The 26,578-nt window shown below is 35.9% G+C and overlaps 2 protein-coding genes across 6 annotated transcripts; one reads left to right on the top strand and one right to left on the bottom strand.

The window, feature by feature from the left end:
• Positions 1 to 2,215: 2,215 nt before the first annotated feature.
• Positions 2,216 to 15,794, bottom strand: Polr3H (RNA polymerase III subunit H). Its single transcript, XM_069845442.1, has 5 exons — positions 15,601 to 15,794; positions 14,561 to 14,744; positions 9,492 to 9,632; positions 5,192 to 5,325; positions 2,216 to 3,394 (listed from the first exon to the last, which is right to left on the bottom strand). The coding sequence occupies exons 1-5, from the start codon at positions 15,709 to 15,711 to the stop codon at positions 3,341 to 3,343; spliced, it is 624 nt and encodes a 207-aa protein (XP_069701543.1). The 5' UTR covers positions 15,712 to 15,794; the 3' UTR covers positions 2,216 to 3,340.
• Positions 15,795 to 15,831: 37 nt separating this feature from the next.
• LOC138713374 (inactive serine/threonine-protein kinase 19-like) lies at positions 15,832 to 20,891 on the top strand. Of its 5 annotated transcripts, none has more exons than XM_069845439.1 (6): positions 15,832 to 15,947; positions 16,066 to 16,383; positions 19,355 to 19,581; positions 19,668 to 19,824; positions 19,968 to 20,056; positions 20,790 to 20,891. In XM_069845439.1, exons 2-6 carry the CDS (start codon positions 16,117 to 16,119, stop codon positions 20,833 to 20,835), a joined length of 786 nt encoding a protein of 261 aa, XP_069701540.1. In that variant the 5' UTR covers positions 15,832 to 15,947; positions 16,066 to 16,116; the 3' UTR covers positions 20,836 to 20,891. The 5 variants fall into 5 exon arrangements, with proteins under 5 accessions (XP_069701540.1, XP_069701539.1, XP_069701542.1 ...); XM_069845438.1 differs by having other exon boundaries at positions 15,878 to 15,984; XM_069845440.1 differs by having other exon boundaries at positions 15,895 to 15,960.
• The last annotated feature ends 5,687 nt before the right edge of the window (positions 20,892 to 26,578 follow it).

Genomic DNA, 26,578 nt, shown 5'->3' with positions numbered 1-26,578 from the left:
TCTACAAAATGACACTAGGCTTGTTTTAGTGCCCTAGCAACAAACAAACAAAAGTTACGCATAAACAAACGAAAGTTACACATGCAGCTGTTTGTAAACTTCGTTGCATAAACTTGGACAGTTTCTCTATCTTGTCAGATGTAAATCACAACGATATCTCTATGTCATTTTAAGTGGTGAGCATTTATTTCTCGATGCCTCTAAGCAGTACACGGTGTATTAAAATGGCACTCAGTGTATAGTCGTCGCACTCAATTCATTCCCAAGATATCAGTTTCTTTGTATGTACTTATTGATTTCCATTGTTTTCGGCATTCTTTGACGTCCATTCCAAAAGATAGAGCTCTCAATCCCAAGTAGGCTATATCAAACTGAGCACGCCACTCATGTACACTCGCTACCAATAAAAATCTTCATTTTAAGTCCCTTTGGATCATAAAGCTGTCTGTAAGCTTAATGATCACGCCTACTGTACTAGAGTGAATGTGGTGTCCATTAGAGATTTTCGATCTAGATTTTAAGACATTGATATCCCAACAATATAATACTGAGTCAAAAGTACTGGAGAGTGCATAGCATAAACTGAGCACTGACTTGCAGTGTGCGGTTATGGTATCAAAGCAAAATACAGAATGACAACAATTGCATCTGTGAGGGGTGAGGACATTGCTTGTAGCCTAGGTTTAGAAACCCTAATAAGTAAAAATATTAACTTCTAGTGTGTATAAATCTGCGTCCTGCATGACTTTGAATGAATATTAGTTTCCTGGTGTACGAAATAAAAATTAAAACAAGAGACGATGCGTTACACCATTGCATTTCGAATAACATGAACTTGCTTGAAGCGTGATTGACATGTGAGCATAGAAGTTTATTGATGCAGAGACTAGAACCATCAACTCCGACCTCAAGAACATTATGTGGTATGTGCAGTGCTGTCGTGGTAATTTTTCTCTTGGCCATATGCCACACCCCTTGTTTTCTCCCTTGAAATATATTTTACTCTCTTCTCTCTATCTCTCTGATTGTCATTTAAAGATTTTCTTTTTTAATATTAAAGAAGAAGTATAGAAATTGTTTTGCTTTACATTTTAATTGTACAATAAGCTTGATTTAAAGAATACACCATGTAGCCCCACCGTAGATGCACACTTGTGTTGATGAATCTTGGAGTGTGTATTTGCAGCACTTCTTGTTTTTCAACCATTATTTTATGGAATGTGGATTCCAGTGCTGCAAAGGTTGTTTATGAACATCAAACAAAATACATTAGGAACAGCAAGAGGTGATCTAAGATCTGCATGTACAAAACTTAGGCACCCATATGCTGTATGACTCTGTACAAACAAAATTTTCTTTTCCCCATATGATTAATTAAAAGAATTGTAGGTTCCCATACGATGTATGGCCCCGAATGGCCTCCATGACAGCACTGGGTATGTGTCTTTGAACATAAACTGTAAATTTTTCGGCTATCAGTCTTTGAAAGTGATTTAGGGTAATGGAAGCGTAACTATTCTTTAAGACTAAAACATTGGATTCATGTTAATTTCAATTTCTTTTACTCAAAACAGCTTCGAATAAAATTATGACTATTCGTGAATCACCCTGTATGCAGATAGAGGAAATACACAGTAGTACTAATTTATATTATTAAAATAGTGTACTAACATATATCTGTTAAGGTTTTAAGCATTTACAATAGTTTGTCATCAATTTAAAATTAAATTAAAGTAAAGCATTAATGTTTTTACAGTGTGATAAATTCCTAATGCCTAATGGAACTGTAACCAGCACAATAGATGAGTGGGAGAAGGCAAACTGCATTTACAGTATATTGCGCCTTACTGAAGTGTCAACCAGGTAAATGAGCTTGCCAGCGAAGTGGCCGCTGCAGTAAGGCGAATTGCAATTTGGAAACTTACTTTCTGACTTGTGCTCGTAGAATATTGAGGTTGAAGGTGTAATTGTAGGTAAGTTTCATCTATTACACTTCATGAAAAGTTTATTTATGAATTTCTTACTTTCTGAAGTTAACTGATTTTATTCAACTATGGATATGTACCGATATACTGAAGCAAAGTGAGTATTTTATTATCATTTTAATATTGTGGTATTACATTGCCCAAAAGTAAATTATTTTTAACAGAAATAGGTGACAGTGGAAATGTGCAATACTGACACTCCTCCCTTCAGTACCAAGAAATGGCATCTCAGCTCTTCAATTCTTTGTTATGTTTTATTTCAAAAAGAAAAAAAAAAGCAAGTGTACAGTGAATTACATTAGTTTGTAAGTTTATACGTACATTCGTTGCCATGTATGTAGCTTCATAGCAATGCTGTTTACATGTACAGTCAGTTCTGTGTATATCTGTTCTACTCATCCTGCTGATACTGTGTAAATATTGTAAATTTCTTACTGGTAATTCAAAATCATAGGAATAACAAAAAATCAATAAAAATAGTTGTATGTGACTATTGCATTTCAATAGCACCCCTTTTCTTTCCTTGTAAATAAATCAACACAATATTTTCTGCTCTTGCAACGTGAGTCCTTGTGTTGGAACGTGAACTGCTTCAATCATTTATCTTACACAATACACCATGTCCCGCTTAGAGGGATCGAGAAATAAATGCGCACCATTTAAAATCAAATGAAGATACCGTTGTGATTTACATCTGACAAGATGCAGAAACTGTCCAAGTTTATGCACCAATGGTTAAAAACAGTTACATGTTCATGCACATGAGCACTAACTTTTATCATGGAAACAAGCCTGGCACCAATCAGTAGAACATTCCATAATTGGCCCATTCTCCTTCATCGAAGTGACAACCAAAGGGAATGTGTATCTAGACATGTGCAGAACTTTTGTTGTTGATCAACTCCCCAAGGATCGGTTTTTCAGTAACAAGGAGAATGCTTGCCTGGCCACCTAGGTCACCCGGCTTGACGCCCATTGACCTCTTTCTGGGGTTTTATGACGAACTTTGTGTACCAAGTTGATACAGTTGACACTTTGGAAATACTAAGACAACGCATTATAAATGCAGCTGCACTAATCATCCACAAATGTTGTGGAACACTTGGCAGAAGGTTGAGTACCTTTTGGATGTTTTCAGGGTACCTCGAGGCGCACACATCGAGTTGCACTGACCATTCTCCGAAACTCGGAGAGTTTTTACATCAAGTTGTACAAAAAGTTATGTTATAAAACCATTATTTATACTTTAAATTAGCACTTATTTCTCGATCCCTCTAAGCAGGACACAATGTATAAAAAACTCAAGTTCAAGACGGAGTGAATATCACTCGTTTATTCTGACACAGAAGTAGCTGCTATGAGGATGACCACCAAGACAGAAGGCCGAGTCCTGATTCGTTAATGCTGGCCTGAAACACAAAGTAACATACGTAAGTAACAGCCACTGGTATTCCAAGTGTAGCATTAACAACATTTCTAACATGTGCTCTTAATACATAACATTTCGCACTTCTGACATTATCTTTAAGTTATTATATATTTTTTGTAATACATAGTTGGTAACTCCTGATCCTGAATAGTACAAATGAAATCTTCTGTCTCAAGAAATAGTCCATTTCTTAATCATGACTTTGATACAATTTTATCGACTTGAGATTGTGTTTGTTTGTGTGAGTGCTTACCACAGAGAATTTTTTAATCTCAGCTTACCTCTTGACTTCACTGGCAACCAATGCGTAGTCAGTTTCAAGACTGGGTAGTTATTATCAGATTAAGGATGTGTAGTTATCAGATCAAGGGTGACTAGTTTTCAGATTAAGGGTTAGTAGTTACAGTAAAATCCCTCATATCCGGCACTCAAATAACCGGCAATACCAAAATAACGGCACTTTTGACTAGGCCAAAAAAAAAATCGTTTATGCGAAAGGGAAGAGTCAGATGAAGATGCGAGTGGTTTTCATGGATCACTCATGCTGCATATTGTGTTTACTCTTTCTTCACACGTGAAAACATAGACTGAAAACCCAGTTATGTCCCTGGAGTAGATCGGGTAGCATCAGTAAGCTGTCACCTGGGCCTTGCAAACAATGCGCAAAGACGATATCTTTATATTTACCACTTGAAGTCGTCCATTTCGAAGGGGTGTTGAATGAGTCTAAACAGAAAGTGTGAAATTCTCTGTTCCCACAGCGCGTAAAAGCTTCATTCGAGTGACAGATAGTATGCATAAACAAGCAGACATTAGTGATATGTCAAAGAGGTTCAAATCATCGAGTGCTACATTATCATCTTCATAGTTGCAACATTGGCTGCACTGTTCTTCACGTCACATAGCCGCCCTTTAAAATTGCCATAAGGTTACGAAAACATATAGTATTCTTTATGCTATTATGTATTACTGTACTACAATAATTATGAACTGATGAATGTACATTACCGTATTCAGTACTAGAGATAAACACTGTACGTATTTTAAAACTTAATTTTTAAATATCTATATTAAAATTACTAAATTTCAACATGGAAAAAAATGTTTCTGCAGTACAATATGTCTTTACATAACCTATAAACATATTTTCCAATTATCCGGCAAAATAAGTTATCTGGCACTGGCTATGTCCCAAAGTTGCCGGATACGAGGAATTCTACTGTATTGTACTTATTATCATATCAATAGTGTGTAGTTATTATCAGATAAAAGTGGGGAGCCATCAAATTAAGGGTGTATAGTTATCAGATCAAGGGTAAGTAGTTACAGTATCACATCAAAGGTTAGTAGTTATTACCATATCAACAGTGTGTAGTTATTATTGGATCGAAAGTAAGTAGCCATCAGTTTAAGGGTGTGTTTTAGTTATTATCAGATGAAGTGCAAGTAGTTATCAGATTAGAGATGTGTATAGTTATCAGATCAACGGTAAGTAATTGTTATTGTTTAGTCAACTGTCCGAAGACAGGTCTGCACCTCATAAGTGATACCAAGAAGGCACCACTTATGAGGCAACTAGACCAGGAGATAATGGGGTAGTGTGACCAGTTCCTTTCTCCCTCCGTTGCATACATCACTGACTAGCTACATATTCCACTAATCAGACTTCAGATGCATACAAACAATTGTTCTTCCTCTGATACATATCGTCCAGTGAGGTGTACGGCCATTATTCTGTAGTAAAATAAAGTGATTTATCATATTAATAGGTGCATACCGTTAGCATGTAGGGCACTTTTGGTTCCTCGGCAGGTGTTTCGCTGCTTGTGGATGGCATTTCAGGATTCTCTGGTCCACTTGGTGTGGTTTCTACAAATGTTTCTGCTATTACACGAAATCTAATTGGTTCTCCTGTAAATGAATTCAATATTTATCATTGAAAGTTGTTTATAGAACATATAGACCTACCATGTCAATATTATTTCATTCTCCACTCTCTAACACAGTTTAAATATAAAAATTAAACGGTACATAATCTTTTTTTCTTATGAGTTTAAAAACAATATACATGGCAATGACCTTCGACTTTTCCAATTCATAACAAGCTAGATGAAGGGACTGTTCAGAGCAACAGAGTCTTATGTGCACTCCCTATTGATTACACAGCGTTGCACAATCTCGTAATTCATGTATTTTATAATACACTTTTTTTCTGGAAAACTATTCAAAACACAGCAAAATGGTATTTGACTTTTTTGTTGCTCTTTACTAGAGGAATCATCCACCAGAATTAATGACATTACTTACGATTCACCCTGTAGTAGTCAGTACAGAAGGGGCAGACTATTGATCAAGGACTCGGAAGTTGAAGACCTAAAAGTTAGTATTGCAACATAGCATAGTTCAAGCTAAGGAAACATTCCCTCTATCTCAGGTAGAATCCTCGTTATCACTAGGTACTTTGTTACGCCTGGTGAACATTGATTCCGAAATCTATTCACAATTTTTCGACAATAAACGTAAACAAAAGGAAGATTACAGTACCCTCCCCACAGGTAACAAAATCTATGGAGCGATTTACACAAGAAACATTCTTTTCATTTGAAATACCCTGTGTTGAGCGAAGACTCTTTGAATTCCAAAGAAGTGTAAACCAGATGCTTACCTTACATATTCTAATACATTAATTAGTTGTGTGCTGCACGTCTTGCAGTTAGTCATTCCACGGTTTGGAACATAATGAATACACGCATTAAAACTCCTACAAGCACTAGAACATCATCCAATCATTATTGCAGAAACCACGCATTCAATACTGCTTCAAGCTGAGAAGTGTAGGAAAGCTCAAAGAGGACATTTGGAGCAAAACAGGCACTAACTGCACAAAGATTCATCTATTCACTGTATCTTTTATTTACTATGTTTTTGTTCACTTGTTTAATGTTGTAATAAGTTATTGGAAACTTACGAAGACTTGCTCTTCTGCTATTATTTGTATCTTTTTCATGTCATACTATTTTGAGGTAGAGATAGATTTTTGCAGAACTTCATTCATTCATAAAACAGAACATTCACTTTTTATGTGTCTTGTGATATTATTGACTTATTTTAACTTGTACTATCGGAGAAATCGTCGTTAAAAGTTTCCACTTTAGGCTTGTGTAATAATAATTTATATTGGAAATTTTACTGTGGTATATTACTATTAGGTTAAATTGATGTAGACTTGAACGAGGAACATGTCCTCACAATGTTGCACTTTAAGTTACGAACACTCTGTATAACATCCACATCACTAATGATTTTTCTTGCAAATAAATCTATAACTATATTATTCTATGCTAGATGCATTCTGAAGCGATAAAAAACGGAAAACATGAAGTGTGTTGCCTTCAAATCGTGCAATGTTTTCAGAGAATAGAGGTGAAATTTTTGGACAGATGTTACTGTAGACAAAATATGTATTCATTGCTTCTATTCGGAAACAAAAAAATTAAAACAATGGAATCATTCTTCTTCTCTTACCCCCGAAATATTTCAAGTTCAGATATCGATTAGGAAAGTTGTATCTTCAGTTTTATTGAGATGCAAAAAAAGAATTAACATGGTTGATTTTCCAGGAACACTGTGTCACTACTACTGTGAATACTATTCTAATATTTTGGGATGACTATAAAAAAACTGAAGCTCAAGATGGGAAGAAAGCTGAGCAAAGGAGTCATCCCTGAGGAAAGCATTTGCAATTCAAGTGGCAATGCAAGACTGTGGGTTTAAAGTGTTGTCACATCCACCATATTCACCAGATTTGAATCCATTGGACTATTTTCTTTCCAAATCTCAAATAGAACTTGAAAGGAAAGAAATTCAAAAGTAATGAAAGTTTCGGAATCCCAAGTTAGTATTCGTACATCTGATCTATCTCCCAAGTGGACCTGTCGACCAACAGCAGGTGTGGTCCTCCAGACATTCTGGAGGTTGTGTGTGGATGAAGTAGCCACCAAAACGTTAAAATATGGTGCTCACTTAAATCGGCTACAACTTGCCATTTAATATGACTTTATTGCCAAACGCCTGGCATTATAAAACAACAACATCTACCTATAGATAAAATTATGTCATGATTGAGAATCATGTGAAAATATGAATACAAAATTATCATATGTCTGCCAAAATGTTGAGAGAGAGAGAGAGAGAGAGAGAGAGAGAGAGAGAGAGAGAGAGAGAGAGAGAGTGAGTATAAGAGAGGCTTACTGAAAATTTCTGTGAGCATGGGCTCCATAATATAGGCCCTAGTGACTATACTGATCTATATCTATATAATCAAGTAAGTAAAATTCAAATATTTGGAATAAGAACAAGAATGGGACACATGGTAACAAACTCCAATCTTCATAGATTCCACGTAATGGGGTTTGGTGAACTGAAACTAAAAACTATACTAATACAATGTTCAACACAAAATCCGCCATCTTACACTTTCCCCGAAATTAATTACTGTCCAAAATGCACTTATCGACAGTATAATAATTATTACTGTTGCTAAATAAGTGAATTAACTCTACTGAAGAAACCAGCTATACCGAATTCTTAATCAACCTAAAACTATGGATAATAGAGCAAAAGTCGGCCTTGATAGCGCAGCTGGTATAGCGCTGGCCTTCTGTGCTCGAGGTTGCGGGTTCGATTCCGGCTCAGGTTGATGGCATTTAAGTATCCTTAAATGCGACAGGCTCATATCAGCAGATTTACTGGCGTGTAAAAGAACTCCTGCGGGACAAAATTCCAGCACACCGGCGATGCTGATATAACATTGACAGGTGCGAGTGTCGTTAAATAAACCATAATTTTTAATTGTGTATAGCAGCAAAAATATATAGTGGGTATTGTGATATCATTTATATACCGTACTTGGAAATGAAAGCTCTTAGCAAGAAGCAAGCACAGGAAATTTAAAAAATAACTACTGCAACATATATATAATTACTACAAACTCATAGAATTTTTGATTGAAATGTTACGTAAGGTACAATTATTTGATGTAAATGCATGAAATTGTTGCCAAGAAGTCATCTGTTGATATTTTTTTTTAATACGTAACATATTAAAGGAGAGTAAAATCAGTTGTCGTGTCCAGATTGTTGTACACTTACTTTGTAATACTTCCTTAGAAACTGGATGAAACGCATGCGAATTAATTTATTACATTATATTATATCATATTTAGACTACAGGACCGTAAGAGAAATGAAGATATATGTCAAGAACTGAATATCGAGAATACAACAACAGTAATTGAAAAATATAGAAATAATTGGTACAACCATATAATAAGAATTCCCACGTCGTGGTCGAAGGCATCCTGCCAAGGAGTCGCGTTATGGTATGCGTGCTGGTTCGAGTCCTCATGGGGAAAGAAATTTTTTGATGAAATTTCGGCCAGTGTATGGGACTGGTGCCCACCCAATATCATGATGCACTTGGGGAGCTACGATAATTAGAAATCTGGTTGCAAATGCCAGCTATAACAGCTGCGGGGATCATTGTGCTAACCACGCGATACCTCCATTCTGGTTGGATGATCGTCCACCTCTGCTTCGGCATGTGGGCATGAGGCCAGCAGCCAGCTTGTCGATCTAGGCCCTTCCCAGGCTGTAGCACCATGGATTATTATATGATAAGAATCCCCAACGATAGGATAACTTTTAGAACACCGTATTACAGATCTACATGAAGAAGACGAATGGGAAGACCAAAGAGATGTAGGAGAGACCAGTTTGACCGATAAAATTCTGGAGGTGGAACAGGCCATCGGCCTAAACCTTGAAGTTATTGATGATGATATTATATCATATTTTCTCCATCATTATTTAATCTGATAATTTATTCATCAAGGAGTACACAGGCTATTCTCATTTTACAGGAATGTAGTATACGGTAATTTCGAACCTTTTTTTATTTCGCAGTAAAGGATTTTAATTATTGAATGGTTATAGAAGATAAAATGCATACTAATACTAATTTTTTTAACTGTCATTATTTGATTAATTATCTTTAAAAGTTACAATGCTGAGTCTCACCTGGATCCATAAAGAGATCATGTTTATCTCCTCCACCTGTGTTGTATTCCCACACCCAGGCCTGTTCTGTTTCGTCGAATCTTGAAGGATGCTGCAGCGCATTTGGAGGAATGATGATATCATCGAAGAACCCAAGAGTTACTAGAAACGAAATATTACGATTATCAGCTTAAGGGGACTTGTATGTGAAGTAGAAGTCTGCATTCCAATAAAAATAACCAATCGAGGATCATGATATTGCAGGATCAGTTGCTATATATATAGCAGGCTAGCTGCACAAACCAAAGCATCATTGTCGACCAGTTGGTCTCGGTCATTTCAAGCATTATCTTAGGTTGAAAACTGTCTTCAATCAATGTGGTTATTAGAGGAGAAAAATTCACTCCAGCGCCAGGGATCAAACCTGGGTCTTGGTTCTACGTACCAAGTGTTCTAACCACTGAGCTATGCTGAAGTTCAATCCACATTCGATCCGGTGCTGTGGATTGAACTTCAGCGTAACTCAGTGGTTAGAGCACTTGGAATGTAGAACCAAGGACCCAGATTTGATCCCCGGCACCAGAGTGAATTTTTCTCCTCTAATAACCATTGTTACCATAAGATATATTCTGCAGGACCAAAAATTAATCTTTACGTAGATTCTTCGCCCAACAATGCATAATATTGTGGAATCTCAGCCACCAACTCAACTGAGTGTGCTCCTTGTGTAATGGCAGTTGACTTAATATGTCAGCATGTATGTCGAACTTTGAGTCAGGTCACAAAAGGAAAAACACTAGAGAAGAGGGATTCGAACCAGTGCTGTGAATTAAACTTCGGCGTAGCTCAGTGGTTAGAGCACTTGGAACATAGAACCCAGGACCCGGGTTCGATCCCTGGAGCCGGAGCGAATTTTTCTCCTCTAATAACCATTGTTACTATAACAGATATATTCTGTAGGACCAAAAATTAATCTTTACATAGTTCAATCAATGTGTTTAAAGTATGCACTATGGCAATGTTAAACTGTTTGATGCCCTATTACCTGTTTAGTGAACCTAGTATATATATATATAGAGGCTATCAGATGTTGGTTTTTATCCTCTAGTTGAAAGGAATACTTGTAATATTTTGTAACCGCGTTGCATTTGTAATGTCATAAGAGAAATTAAATACAGTGAGTATATTAAAGAAACCAAGAAGGAAATTGTAGATAAGACTGAACAAAAATTATTTATTTTAAAACAAATGGCGATTTTTTTTTTTTTTTTGATTCTTCAATTTTTTTCAGCACGAATTTTGTTTGCACTATTCTTGATATTTCGTCATATGGTCATTGGATGCGGAATAAACTTCGACGTGAATCATTGCCTGTGATTAAGCATATCTTAATATAAACTAATGTAAAAATTTTAAGTAAAGTGAACATGTAGATTTGGTTTATTTTTATTAAATACTGTGACTGATATAGATTATGCCTGCTTTTGAAGAAATTTGGGACACATCACAAAATCTCTGTTCTTTTTATGCAATCATATTTTTACTAAACTACATTAAACATTTTCATTACTGATATAATTGATCTGAAAAGAAGGATGCTCAATAACATTATTGATAATATAAAGCATTATTTCATGGGAAGATAATATTAAAATGGATTTGAGGGAGGTAGGATATGATGATAGAGACTGGATTAATCTTGCACAGGATAGGACCGATGATGGGCTTAAGTGAGGGTGGCACTGAACCTGCGGGTTCCTTAAGAGCTATTCGTAAGTAAGTATAAAGCATTATTTCATTTAACGAATTGTGTTATTTAAAAATTATGTTTACTTATTTAAAGGTTTAAATACTTCCTGCTTTTTATGCTATCTGAAATAAAACAAAATGGTAGCCTTCTTAGGTAGGCTGTTTTGAAAATCAGGCATTAAATGGTGATGTAATTGTAGTGCAACAACCTCAAGCGCTCACGACCAACTGAGTAAAAGCTTCAACCGATCAGTTATAAGAGTACTCGACTCCATGCGCTCGAGCTAATCATTACCCAGCTGCCTTCTCCACAACCGAAGACTGATTGGTGAGCTTTGGTCTAATGTGAATACACAGAAAAAGTTACAAATTTGTTACTATTAGAACTGGAAACACACAGAAAGTTGCAGCCATTGTTTGAAGTAATTTTCACAATTTTATAATAGACGATTTAGGAATATCTTAAGTTGTGAGATATAACTTTTGGGTGTATAGTTTGTTCTCTATTCATATACAATGTGAAAAAATATGTATAACTTTGCATATAGTCCACAGATCTCAAAACAAATTATGTTAAAAGCTGAAATTTTGTGTAGACTTCAGACAACCATAATTTTTTTTTCAATTCAGAATGAAATTAGGAAACATGGGCGTTTTGTCTGTCTGAACCAAGCCCCTACAGTCTCGGCTGCGCGGAACGAGGAAACGGGGGCAAATTGAACGCTGCGCTTGCCGCCATGATGTAGGAGAGCAGACGCATAATAGCAGCACGTAAATCACACAATTTAACGTTATGATGATCTAAAATTGACAGATTATGTCCATTTTCGACGTTTAACGTAAATTAGGACGAAATAAATATATTCAGTGTTTCATTGATATGGGTCAGAGCATTAAAGGAAAGAAAATATGTACACAGCAATTGATAGAAAACATGCTCATACATCCATAAATAGGCCTACACAATACACATTACAGAATGTATAAATTTACGTTAATTAGCATATTGTTAGGTTTCAGAGAATCGAAAATTATATTAACATACATTACTCTTAGATCACAAGACGTAAATATATGCACCTTGATTATATAAGTTCTTATTATAATCAAATTCTTAAGTGAAATAAATATGTGATAATCAGTATAGACCTGTTGTTAAGTTTTAGAGAATCGTAAATTATATTACCGGTACTTTCAGACTACAGGACATAAGTAACCACGCAAAATATAATGCGCAAAGGTGGCAAACGTACATTGCATTTATAAGTCATTCTTCAATTAATAAAGGGGATGCTATCAATTATAAAAAGTAGCCTACTGGTACCTAATACATTGCAATTAATAGGTAACATGAAGACCCAAAAACTAAACATAATCACATTATGTAAAAAAAAAAAAACATACTTTTTATGCGTGGATTTCTTTACATAATATATTGTTATTTTAAATAAATAAATATATATATCATTGCTTGCGGAATGATAATACGTAATTTTATGCACATATGTTATATCAGTAAGATGACATTCCTTGCTTTTTTTAATAATATATATCCAGCAAAATATAAACGGGTTATTTGTATGTGAACTATATGCATTTATAAACCCCCAGTGAAAAATAATGCACTAGGAATATCTGCAAAAACAAAACAACAACAAAAATTGCTGTGCAAATGACATCATAGACCACTCACAAATATAAAGTAATTTTAATGGCCTACGGGGTTATGTCTCAACCTACAAAAAACAACCTCTATTAAGTTACAAAATCTGCTACAGTGTAATATTAAATGTTTAAATATTTATACACTTAATTAGGTAGATCATGTTTATTTGCTGTTGAACACCAAAAGATGGTTGAACAGAAAATAATAACTTTTCTCTCCCTCCCCCCTCCTAGAATCCCATTAGTGATATTTAGTTCCCACAGGAAATTATGTATTCATTTCCTTACATCTGAAACATAGCATGTTCTCCAACAAGATCAAACCCACGGCTGGCTAATTTATTAGTCTAGTTAGGTCTATACATATTGATCATGAACCCTGAATCATAAGTCCACAAAGTAGGCTTAGCTATTATAGTCATTTATTTATTTATTTACTTACTTACTTATCCACCTATAGATTTTGAATCGATTTTTATTATCTTGCAGATAAATTAATTTACATAATAAAAACAAAAAGTTATCTTTCCACTAATTGTGTTCAATAACTGATGTGTAAGTGTAAATAATTCACTCAGTGAGATTTCTCTACAGTCTGATATGCTTGTACTAACAATTAAGTATTCTTTATTGTCGTAAACTACTGATTGATTTTTAATTACATTGATAGTGTAACAACAGAGGTAAAATATCGTACCTCTTGCAAATGGCTTGGAAAATTAAACAGGGATGGTACAGCATCATCTTTCAAAATTCTATTGCCATTACTTTTCCAAAAATCTGTGACTTTAAAATGAGCCGAACACAATTTTACGTTAGGTGAAGGCACAAATTTATCTCTTTTAATAGCAACAAGCCACTTTGCAAGTAGCTCGGGTTTCGTGTTTACCGCTGTTTCTACCTATTTAATGGCGGCGTAAACATGCGCAGACTGGTTTCAATTTTGGACAGCACACCAGCGCTCCGTGTGAGTCTAGTATACTATATAACGTCTTTGGTCTGAACTACTGTCATCTCATGAAGTTTAAACATAGGGGCACAGTTACGAAAAATAAAAATATCGAATAAAACTATTAGAATTTTAGAACAGCAACTCAGTTAAATTACATAAATTCGGATTCAACCTTCTGCTATATGAATATGTGCTGCAATGTTGTTATCTATTCGCTTTAATTTATATTAATAACTCAAAAACCGTTCACAAACGACCACAATAATACTACACTTTTATGTTTAAGGATCTTCCACCCAGATGTTGCACACCTTCCCAATGAGGAACCTTAGGAGTTTTTTCTTTAAATCCTCAACTTTTATGTTTTTTCTCGAAATCCCCCTAAGGAATTTATATACATATATGCTGCCAGGCCAGATAGCTCAGAGTCAGAGTGAAAGGTCCTGGGTTCAATCCTGGATGGTAGCGGAATTTTCGTTTCCAAAACCTCTAGAACAACCCAGAGGTCCACTCAGCCTCCTTTCAAATTAAGTACCGAGACTTTCCTAGAGGTAAAAAGGCGACTGAAACTTTGTGATGAACTACACCAATCAGCGAGGTTGTAAGGGTGGGGGGGGGGGGCATGCCTCAGATTACAACACGCCTGCTTGGTATTGATAACAAACTACAGGTCTGTTGGCCAGTTATGTACCTGTTTCAGGCAATACATTATGTAACCAATTACCATGTACTCCTTCACGGCTGCAGCTTCGAATCTTTCCAGTGATGACCTCTTCCATGAATGGTCTGAACACAACATATCTGAAGTGAACTTTAGTGTGAGCAGCTCCGTCTCCTGGGAATATGTATGAATCTTCTAACTGAGTAATGTCATGTAGAGCAATACACAATCCTACATGTAAAACAACCTGCAAAGATGCAATATATGTTATTGAAGTTAGAAATAGAAGAATATGACATGATTTATTACAAAAAAAAGTAGCTGCAAGTTTCAGCAAGGATAAAAAAATTAAAGTTAAGAGATCTAATATAATTTCAGTACCTTTCACCATCTTCATTCTTTTATGGGCTAATGGAGGAGAAGAGGAACGATTAGCAATAGCAGTAACAAAAATATTCATAAAACTGACACCAGAGGAAAAAGAAATCCCATGTTTCTTTATCACATCTTTTGTATAACAAATTAATCTTAAGAACTGAAAATACTTAAGTTATGTCCAGCAAACATTAGTTGGACCTATTGATAGTAGTTCGGGATAGTTCTGTTAAACTTCTGGCTATTGGAGATTAATATACGGTAAATTAAATTTATGGCAAGCATTACTCACCCAAGAAAATTCGGTTAAACGAGCGTTGAGCGGATTCTGCCGATTTTGGAATAGACACCGACGCACTTAGGTTAGGTTAGGTTAGGTTAGTTTAGGCTTTTATTATCCCGTCAAGATGAAGGTGAAAGCGATTGAGTGTGATTTTTTGTTTTCTATGTTGGCAGTTCAAGTACGTCGGTGCCTATTCCAAAATCGGCGGAATCCGCTCAACGCTCGTTTCACCAGAAATTCCTAGTTACAGCCTACTCACGTTTGCTAGTTATACCTGACACAAGAAATTTAGACACTAGGTTCATGTCTAACAATATGTAGTAAGGGAAATGGGTGACGGGAATGACGGGGGTGAATGATTTAAAACAAACAGAAAACCACAACTGCATTCAAGATTCGTTTTCTATGAAAAGGTTAGGTAGAAAAATTGGAAGATGCAATTTACCTTGTTTGCTAATTTCCTATTTAGCTCCTCTGCAATTGCATCATTCAACTTTAAATGAAATATGTGCGGTGGAGTTCGTATAACATGCTTCATTTCTGCAAGAACAAACATATTTACTGTAATTGTAAGTTTTATAACCTAACACCAACATTCTACGTCTACCACCGAATTGATTATGAGAGTTTCACACGGTATTCCGCTAGATGGCAGACTATTTACACTTTACAGGCTAGCCAACAAAAGAAGAAAGTGACTTGAGTTTGCACTTTGCGCTGAATGATGTTGTTTAGTGTCCTGGTCACCTTGGTTTGGTGGTTGTGTATTGACGAAAATCGAACTACTACAGTGTATTAATTAATTGTATTTTGACTGGATAGTAGTGTCGTGGGTGACCAATTCACATAATATCTATATTGGTTATTAAATATATGCACACATATGTAAGATTTAATTGTTTGTTCACAGTTTAACGTGTACTTTGACGTGCAGTACCTGTGTGTCAACGAGTTTGATAGTATGATTAAGAGACCGTCATCTTCAAACTTTTATGGACAAAATAAGAAATTTCGTGCGAATACTCAGCTTACTAAAGTAACCAGTGAAACAGAAAATAAAAATAGTTTTGATTCTTTATCAGATGCACCGTCTGATGTTGTAGCTGCACTTACATATTTGAAAAGTAAATTTCCTTTGGAGAAATTTGAGGGCAAATTACCACCTGTTTTGTTGGTTCATCAAATTTATAGCATAATTAAATGTAAAACATCAGTGGACCGAGAAGTAGTAAGTACATTATCTTAGGAATTGTACTATTTTTGATATTAGGCCTATAATTGATACAGATATTAAGTCAATGTAGTTCAATCACTGATGTACGGGTAGCTAATTTGGGTAGAAATAACCTTATCTTATATCTCTCTTTTTAAAGAAGTTAAAAAGTATTGCCATTTATGTATTTTAATTCACAAGATTTATACAAAGTTGCACATGCATCAACTTTTAAAAAATGTCATTCATTACTAGTAAGTTAGGCAAACCACTGCAGTGTGTCACCTGTCTAGCAAACCTATTGCGGGGTCGTGGTTTGTGGTTTGCACTTTGCATATTCATGACTTTGCCTGAGGGATATACTTGAACTTGACGGACCACCTGTCATTCATGCACTAGACGGTTTAATTAACTTGTCTTCATCAGTTTTTATTATCATGCAATTCAAATAATCTGTACTATAAAGAATTGGTAATTTCCCAGACTAGCTTCTGTGAGACGTATATAGTGATAAAAACACTTGATTTTAGTTTGCAACAACAAACACTTTCAAAATAATAATCGTTACTTACCTGCACCGAGAAGGGGGGGCAAAGGGGTCAAGTGCATATGGGCCCGTGAGCAGTAAGGGCCCGTCAGATTAAGTGAGTCTGATTACTTTTTATTATCACAAATAGTTATTCACAGATACATACCGGTACTAAAAAAGTTTCTAAGAACATTTGTTACATGAATGTGGCATATTAACCAACAATAGTAAAATTAATACAAATTACCACTTCATTATGTGAATGTTTAACTTTTATATAATAGAATATCGATTTCCCACGTTAACAATCATCGACATGACACTTGACGTCTCCGGCATTTGCCTGAAATATGTTCCCATCACTTGTACCGAAAACGTTCAATTGGCTTGCCCTCTTAGTGGACTATCCCAAATCCAAGCCGGAGGATTACATTTCCTTTTCAGTAGGGCCTACATAGTATGTTTCGTGACGAAACTTTCGTTTTTTCGTTGTCGTTTGTCTAGTAAATTCTGTTCATTAGTGTTACGAGTGGACAATGGACAAGTAGAAGCATAAGTCGGGAGTTGAGAAGTGCAAGGAGAGACAAAAATTGGAACATATTAAGGAAGGGAGTAGAACTTTGTTTGAAGTGGTGTGAAATTGACCTCCTTGGAAAACTAAAAAGTAGCAGACAAATTGTGTCATTGAATGTGTTGTTCGAAAACAAGAGCCTTTCCAAAAACAGTATTACAGTATTTTCAAAACTCAACAATGGAGAATGTGTTCCCAGAGATTGCCTAGTGTGCAGTGAAACAAATCAGAGAAAACAGTACAATGACTGATTTGTTTCACTCCACACTAATTAGTCAGTCTCTGGCAACACATTCTTCACTCTTGAGTTTTGAAAATAATTCTGGAAAGGCTCTTGTTCCGTCACTTGGAAGGTTATTAGGCAGGTTGGGGGTACTTTTTCGAACAACACATTCAGTGACACAATTTGTCTGCCACTTTTTACTTTTCCAATGTCGCATGTTACTTGCCATGACTCAGAGTTAGGAACTGGTGTGGGTAAATTTACTTCACTTGCACATATTAACACATCATTTTTACTATTGTTTGCTTGTTCTGATTCAATACTGCTGTCATCACAAATTTTTTCTAGACAGCCACAATCATCAGTATTCCATTCTAAGCATGAATTATCTTCATTTTTGACAACCTGAACAGACAGGCTTGAGATTGGTTTATTTTCTGCACCTTCAATAGCAACACTCAATTTCACACCAACTTCAAATAAAATGAAGGAAATAAAAATGTATTCAGAGTAACAATGTGTCAGGAAAGACTGAGTAACCTTGGCCTCCTTAGTCTGGAGAGCGATCGTCTATGGTCTATGGGCAAGTAGGTGGTGCGTTGCTGCTGTAGACAATTTTCAGCAGGACGCCAAAATGTGCACGATGAGGAGCGCAGTGGGAGGCCAACCATCATCACAGACGACCTTGTGGAGCAACACACCATCTGCTTGCTCATGACGTTAAAACCATAGACCTGGCGCAGCTGACGATAAATTTCAATCGGCACTATGTCCTGTGCATTCAAAATCTTTATCACTGACCGCACTTCACACGCAGTGGGAGCTGAAATAGGAACATCCATCTTCAATCTATGCAACGAAGCTACTGAGAGCACTTGGGAAATTCCGCTAGCGCATGCACCATGCCAGGACATTACTCTATCATGTACACACAGTCGCTTCACGCAACATATGGTTTGCTAGCTGTGGGACGAGTGGGAAAGTTACTTTATGGACGCGCCTCGTATGTAGGCCCTACTGAAGAAGAAGTGTGATGAATGTAATATATTGTGCTAATGTGAAGTTTTGCTAAAAGTTTTCAATGTAACAAAAGTGTAGGCTATATTTTTAGATTCGTATCTGTGTATGGGGTTATCTTTGATTTATTTTGCAAATAATTGTTGTGGTCAGAATAATTGTTAACTTGTCATTTTTAACTTTTTTTTCAACGGGACCCGAGCACAATATTGCACAGGGGCCCATAAATCCTGTCGGTGGCCCTGCTTACCTGTATATTCTAATGCACTATTGTAGACCATTTCCGTAGTAATTCGCCTGGACCTCTCGCATGCTATGTTTTATGGATATTGAAAGTATTTGTGGCTGCAAACTAAAATCACCATTTTTCTAGTAATTCGTCCTGGACCTCTCGCATACAGGAACAACTACGGGGTGACTACAATATTGCATTAGAATACAGTAGGCCTAGGTAAGTATCAAACAATTTTTATGTTGAAACTATTTGTGGCTGCAAATTAAAATCCACGTGTTTATCACTATATACATCTTACAGCGCGAATGAAGTAAAAGAAAATTATTATGCAATCTTAAGTGTATCTTTTCTGGAGAATTATCAAAAAAATTGAAAGAAGTTGTAATTTTGTCTATTCTGATTGTTTTTCAGAACAGTCTTCAAGCTAAAGGTGTAGTTCGTTTATTTAAACTTGGTGGTGAAGAGGCTGCTCTGGTAGTCATATATTTTGACGATCTTGTCAATCATATTAATCAACACTGCTCAAAAAAGCACGTAATTAGCCGCTTTTTGAAAGAGGTGTTACCGAAAGTACAAGATGTCAGTATTGATAAAGCACTATTACGAGGAGAGTTAGGTTTTTCACAACAGGAAATCAGGTAAACATTTTACTTGTTTCTCTGAATTATTTATTTTAATTAAGCTGATAACATTTCGCATTTTACCCATTACTTCTTCTCCCAAGTGACCTTGTGAGCTCAGGATTATTGGCTTTGAGATCAACAGCAAGCTTCTGGTTTTCCTTCCCAAATGCTGGAGAATTTATGAGAGCTTACTTGAAAGGCAGGAAGTCTGTCTTGAGAACAATAAGGAAGTGCAAGTTCAGTGAAATCTTACAATTTGTAAGTATCAGGATTGGTAATTATCCATGAGTGGTACCTGTTTATGACGAAATTAATGACATCATCAAATCGTCTTGTTACTAACTTATATATGAAGGCAACTATCAATGAACAAATAATTTCGAATATTTTTCTTCTATTAGGAATTAGAACAGAGGAATTTGGAGAAGTCTGCTAAACTGGGAATGTTATATCATATTCATGATATAATTGGAGCAGAACTTGTAAAATGGTATGTAAGTCATGTTTTTGTTTTGAAAATTAATATATAGCCTAGTCTTATCAATAACAAATGCTAGGTACTTTGAGTTTTTCTTGCTCGAAACCATTTATGTGTACTTATCCTGTGAAGTATGTGTTTTGGAATGCGGAAATGGAAATAGGCTATGAAAATTTCCGCCTCACAATGCAGCAACTTACTGGCATATAACATAGGATACTGTACAATGTATTATATTTTTACTTTCTAAATGATGATACGATTTTATGTATATGCTCAACACACAATTTCTTTTATTTTCTGCCCTTAATTTCATTTGTTTATATTCCTACTCTATATTTCTTTAGTTTTTCTGTTAGTATGTCTTGTCTTTATATGTTGTTATTTTTCCTGTAACTACTACTGGGTGAAAGGATATTTGTAGTTAATAAATATTCATTCAAATTTTAATTTACATTCTGGTAACTTTTTGACATTATAATGCACAACACAAAGGCATCCTTACCACTTTCCACAATCACACCCAAATATTTCCTCCTATAGAAGAGAGTGATTAGCAAGAAACAAGACCACCACAATAGTAGACTGCTGATGATTGAGAATAAAATTCTGAAATGGCTGTACAGCATAATTTATATCACCCTTTTAACATTTCAACACTTTGAAGTTTTGTTCTATTTGATACAGTTATTTATTTTTATACACAGTATGTATTTTTATCCTTTTTTTTTTTTTTTCGTTTCAGTATTGAAACAACTTCCGGGTCTCTTCTAAGGCTGGTGAAGAAATGAATTTGCTATTTATTTATACGGTTATAGTTTATTAATAAAAGTTTTTTTTTTTCGAATCTGTGGTTTTATTAACTATCTACAAACATCCTGTAACACATGACCAAAAATAAAAGAACAATATAAGAGATGGTGCTTAACCAGTCATGGTTACAAGTGGGATTACCATGAGACCATGGAATCCTTTATCACATACACCCCTCTAATTCTGTAATTCTTTTTACCCAAAATGTGTAAGTCATTAGACAAAGGAAATTTTTTTGCAATTCATTTCTAGTGTTTTGAAACAATTCGAAATTTTTGTTATGTTATTTCTCTTTTATAGTGTACTCCTCCCTGTACTTTTGCTTTTACCGGTATGTATTGGTTATACTAAAATTAAGTATTCTCTCCAGAGTCATAATTTAGACTAGGTAATATCATCTGAGGAAGAGGATTGTAGAAATAATGCAATAATTATCAGGTAAAGTATTTTGTCTTTTTATTTTCATTACCAAAGTAAATACTTGTTGTAAGAAATTCATAGAACTGATATTTTTAATAATCTATAGTGAACAGGTCTTATATGTTGGGTGCTACAACCTTAGAACAGGATCCTTCACCATAAACAGAAAAAAAAAGTAGAGGTGCAAAATTAATGGTATACCTTATACGCATTAGTGCTGCTCAGCAGAGCGACTACAATTGATGGAGGAATCGGAGGTTGGTAGTGGAGGTATATGGAGGGAAGAGACAATCGAAGGACGGAATTCTGAAGGATGACTGATAGCCCAACCGGTGGAACTGGCAGTAGTTGTGAGTGAGATAAAGTGGCACTGAAGCTAGTATTCATTTAGTTGAAAGTGATTAATAAAGTCGCACACTGGAAATTTCGATGGTATGGTTTAATGTGTATGCAACACACACTAGATGGCAAAGGTTTAATTTTTTGATGGCAACAATCACATTTGTTTCATTGTATGTGACAACAGCAGAAACTTTGTTGTTTAGTCCTCATGAATTAATGACGTCTTGAATCCAACCAGCAATGTTGTCGGCTGTATGACTTCCCTTGATGACAGATAAGTCAAAACAAGCAGTAGTTAATTGATTACCAGTCATGTACTGACCTGTATCTGTTACGTACGAGTATCTATCTTGCCTTTTAACGACAAGCAGTCTGTTGTGGAATAAGCAGTTTTTAGTTCTTTAATTCAGTTCGAAGTTTATCCTGAACACTATCGTATAAGTTGCCTAAAAAATCTGGGATATTCACGTAAAAGTGAAATAAAAAATTGGAAAAAACAACCAGTAACCTGGTTAGTTAAATTATGATTAACTGTGTGATTGTAAGTTATGCACACTATCAGAATATTTTTAGCATACAAACACAATGTTACAAAACAGCAGAGAATATCTTGGGTTTAACTCTTAACGAAGTAGTTAAATCCGGCATCTTATACCACGTTAAGGGGCTGCATAACTTTTGATATAAATGTAATTAAAAGTTAATCCAATTTGATACTGTTTGGTGGGCATGTTGAATGCTCAGGCTGCTGTCCAACATTATTGCCTGCCCTATCTTCAAGCTCGCGATGGTGTGACCACTTTAAATAGATTAATAAATTTGAAATGCCACCACCTTTACAATAAACTCGCCCACAATATCGGGGCTTCTCTCTTGAAGTGTCGGTTATCCACATGCAGTTCGCGACAGGATTATCTTGGCTGAATGCACACTCAAAAATAAATTCAGGTAAGAATCACGCTGACACTGCATGATAGATTCGCACATGCACCACAGCCAAACTGTTCTTATCACGAATCCTTCCTGTTTATCCTTATATTTCTTGAACTGAAACCATATCGACTTTATTATTCTTAATGTTTCTTTACAAGCTGCAAATTATTATTATTTTTTTATAGGATTGTAGTAATTTATGTGAAGTAGGCATTTCTTTGTGAAGAGAATGATAACATTGAAACATCTGCCTAATTTTGCACTTGCTCAGATTTTATGAATCAATTTAATGTGTTGCTTTCCTATTTTTTGACCTTGGAGTCTCATGTTCGTTTCTTCTGTACATGTCCTTTTTCCGTATACTACCTTTTTATTTACTTTAAGCATACTCCCTGCATGGTACATCTTGAGCTAAGTGACTTTAGTTCTAAAGTCCACTGACATCACCCAACTATGAAGATACACCGCGAGAGGTGTAGCTTGTCCTAAAGCTACTTTGTACTTTTCTCTTTTCCTTACTCGTCATAATACTTGATTACATTATAAACCAAGCATCTAGCTCGACTATGTAAAGTAGTTCGTTTACTAGAAGATATTTGTAGAACACATACTTATTAATACTTGTTAATAGATCAGTGAAATCATTTAAGACATAGCTGAAACTTGGCAATCAGTGTTACATTGATTCAATGGCCTTGCCTGTACGATGTAGCTGTATGTAGTTCCAATCGCCACCGATGTGGATGTTTGCTGTGTTGAGCAGTACAATGTCAATATAGGGAATTTTGCTGTGCAAAATGACAGTTGAACAATTTTTCCCTCGAAATTATTCAAATCAACTTTACAGGGAGTTATACCTGAAATCTTGATTTGCATAATACACGTCACTGTTCGTAACAGAAAAACCACAATTTAAGTCACACGGAGTTAGTGTGCACTCGAAGTTGGTTGCTTGACGGTTGTCAGCCCACTTTGAGGTCTGTGGATATAGAGGGAAAAATTGGATCGGTGTCGGTTAGAGTTCCCGGGTAGCTCAGTGGTAGAGCGTTGGTACGTTAAACCAAAGGTCCTGGGTTCGATACCTGGCTCCGGAACAATTTTTCCCTCGAAATTATTCAAATCAACTTTACAGGAAGTTATACCTGAAATCTTGATTTGCAAAATGACAGTTATATATTATGTAATAGTACGAGGGGGATCCAGGAAATAACGACCGTTCGTGCATACCCGCCGCGCAGCTGACTCCCCTTCCTTGTTTGAAGGTCAACTGGCTTCCTTAACATGTGTTCTCATAATGTTGTGAGTACTGGTTGCAACAAGTCGCCATTGTGCATTTTGTGTTACTTCAAAATGAACGACGTGATTGATAATCCCGCCGACTGTGAGATGAGGAGTGAGATTCGATTTTTGAATGCCCGACATTTGAAACCTGCAGAAATTTACCGGCAATTGAAAGAAGTGTATGGTGATACTGTAATGAATGAAAGAAATGTGAGAAAATGGTGCGAAATGTTCAACAATGGACGAACAAATGTCCACGATGAAACTCGACCCGGACGCCCATCACTCATCACAAAGACCTGAAGACTAAAGTGAACGACAGAATCTTGCAAGACAGGCGCACATCACTCGACGAATTGCATATTGCCTTTCCTGACATTTCTCGTTCTTTGCTTGGTGAAATTGTGTCGTAACATCTTGGCTACCACAAAATCTGTGCACGATGGGTTCCACGGCAACTGAGTGACCAACACAAAACTCAGAGAATGGCCTCAGCATTGACATTTTTGATGCGATATCACACAGATGGAGACGCCTTTCTTGATCAAATTGTGACTGATGATGAGACCTGGGTGTCTCACAACACCCCAGAGACCAAGCGCCAATCACGTCAGTGGCATCATCCCTCATCACCCAAGAAACCGAGAAAATTCAAACAGACTCTCTCAACACAAAAAGTCATGGCTACTGTCTTTTGGGATCGCAAAGGTGTTCTTTTGCTGGATTTCATGCCAAAAGGCACTACAATCAATGCAAATCGTTATTGTGAGACTTTACGAAAACTACGGTGAGCCATCCAAAACAAGAGGCGAGGAATGCTTTCGAGAGGAGTTGTGCATCTTCACGACAACGCCCGCCCGCACACTGCTGCTTCAACTCGAGAATTGCTGGATCAATTCGGTTGGGAAATCTTTGATCATCCGCCCATAGTCCAGACCTTGCTCCTAGCGATTTTCACCTTTTCACCAAGCTGAAAGACTTTCTGGGTGGTACGCGTTTTGGAAGTGATGAAGAGTTGAAGAAGACAGTGAACACCTGGCTTAATGAACTGGCGGCAGAGGAGTATAACATGGGAATTCTAAAGCTAGTGAACAGATACGACAAATGTTTAAATGTAGGTGGTGAATATGTAGAGAAGTAAAGGAAGCTTCAGTTATGTAACAGTCTTTGTTTTTTCAAATAAATATATATATTTTTTTAATTATTACAATAAAACGGTCGTTATTTCCTGGATCCCCCTCGTACATTACGATACAAAGTTCCCAACCTTTTTTTCACAAAATCGAGGAAAAGTTTGAAAAACTCTCTCTGCTCGTTTTTCAATTTCCGAGATTTTGTAATACATTTCACAAACTTGTATTGTACAACATTTTTTGCACGATCATATTTTTAAAATTCCAAATACAATATAGGCCCTATTTTACATTGAAAATTTAGAGCAATATTATTCCAAAGCCTTTGCAAAACTATACTGTAATTGTAACTAAGTAACAATAAGTGCACTGTAATGGGTTTACTTCAGTATAGTTTTATTTTATGAAGAATGGTTTCCCTAGTAACAAAGTTTCTGTGTGGAAATTCTAACTTTCAAGGCCTAACAACAATAGCTATAAATACAACAAAAACACGGTCGTGCAAAAAAATGTTTTCCAGAGTTAAAGGTAACGAAGAGCCTGAATAAATTATAAACAGTAAACCTTAACACATTCATAACACGTGTCTTTGGTTCGATTCTGAAATTTCATTTAATAGTATATTTTACGTTAAATTAAACCCATTAGACTAATTACTAATTGGCAGTACCCAGTAACTATTTTTTGTGAATAAACTAGTGTTTGCAGGAGAATTATAAATGTTTAGATTAGCTACCGGTACTGAAAAACTACTTTTGCTGCAGAGTTTGCAATTGAATTTAATAACATTAATTTGGTCAATAGCATAAAACTAGTTGCCCTTCCACAAATGTAGAAACAAATCTGTAGGCTAAAGTACTGGTAGCACTTTAAGGAAAAATAGGGAGAGAGATTGAGAGAGACAAAAAAAAAAAAAAAAAAAAAAAAAGGAGACTATACAAAAAAATTGCACACTTCTTAAAAAAAATACTCTGATGTTAGTGGATTCGAACCACTACAGGATTCAATTAAGGGAATGCTCAGTAGAAAGTGTATGTCTGCATCAGTCTTATTCAAAGGAAAGTTGTTGCGGCATCAATCAGATGACCAGAGGTCTCCGTTTTCTTTTTATCTTCTCAGTCTCCGATTGAAAGCGAGTGAACTGCTTCCGAGACTACATAATCATGTGCAGCACTAATACGCATATATGCGTGGTTTTATGATAAATTTTTAACTATTGTACTGCATACGTGAAGTCTCTCATGAACAGTTCCAGAAAAAAAAAATGGTTCGAGCCTTGATGAGAGTCCACATGTAACAAGTTTCGCACGACTGTCTAGTGAGTGAGCTGTTCATTAACCAGTGAAACAGTGATCGAACTGTGATTTCACTGCAACATGAAACTACTGTCACGTATACTGTACATACAGTGATTAAACTCTCTCCTTGTTCTCAAAATATAGCAACCAACGAGTTAGAAAGAGAAGACAACTCGTTGATAGCAACAGACTGTGATATAGCCACAGTCTAATATATATATATATATATTAGACTGTGATATAGCTGAATCTCTTCCATTGCAGTCTTCTTCCATCTGTTGCACAAGTTTTGAACTGCTTGGCAAAATCCTTTA

Source organism: Periplaneta americana, chromosome 14, assembly GCF_040183065.1.
Source record: "Periplaneta americana isolate PAMFEO1 chromosome 14, P.americana_PAMFEO1_priV1, whole genome shotgun sequence".
Classification (NCBI taxonomy): domain Eukaryota; kingdom Metazoa; phylum Arthropoda; class Insecta; order Blattodea; family Blattidae; genus Periplaneta; species Periplaneta americana.
This window is presented reverse-complemented; position numbering and strand designations above follow the sequence as displayed.

What these genes read in the sequence shown, in the direction of transcription:
- Polr3H (XM_069845442.1), bottom strand. Translation starts at nt 15,711, where the DNA reads ATGTTTGTTCTTGCAGAAATGAAGCATGTTATACGAACTCCACCGCAC. An exon ending in CAGCCGTGAAGGAGTACATG is followed by an intron (nt 9,633 to 14,560) that starts GTAATTGGTTAC and finishes TTTCGTTTCTAG; the next exon opens with TAACTCTTGGGTTCTTCGAT. An exon ending in AAGTGCCCTACATGCTAACG is followed by an intron (nt 3,395 to 5,191) that starts GTATGCACCTAT and finishes TTTGTGTTTCAG; the next exon opens with GCCAGCATTAACGAATCAGG.
- LOC138713374 (XM_069845439.1), top strand. Translation starts at nt 16,117, where the DNA reads ATGATTAAGAGACCGTCATCTTCAAACTTTTATGGACAAAATAAGAAA. An exon ending in CATCAGTGGACCGAGAAGTA is followed by an intron (nt 16,384 to 19,354) that starts GTAAGTACATTA and finishes ATTGTTTTTCAG; the next exon opens with AACAGTCTTCAAGCTAAAGG. An exon ending in TCAGTGAAATCTTACAATTT is followed by an intron (nt 19,825 to 19,967) that starts GTAAGTATCAGG and finishes TTCTTCTATTAG; the next exon opens with GAATTAGAACAGAGGAATTT.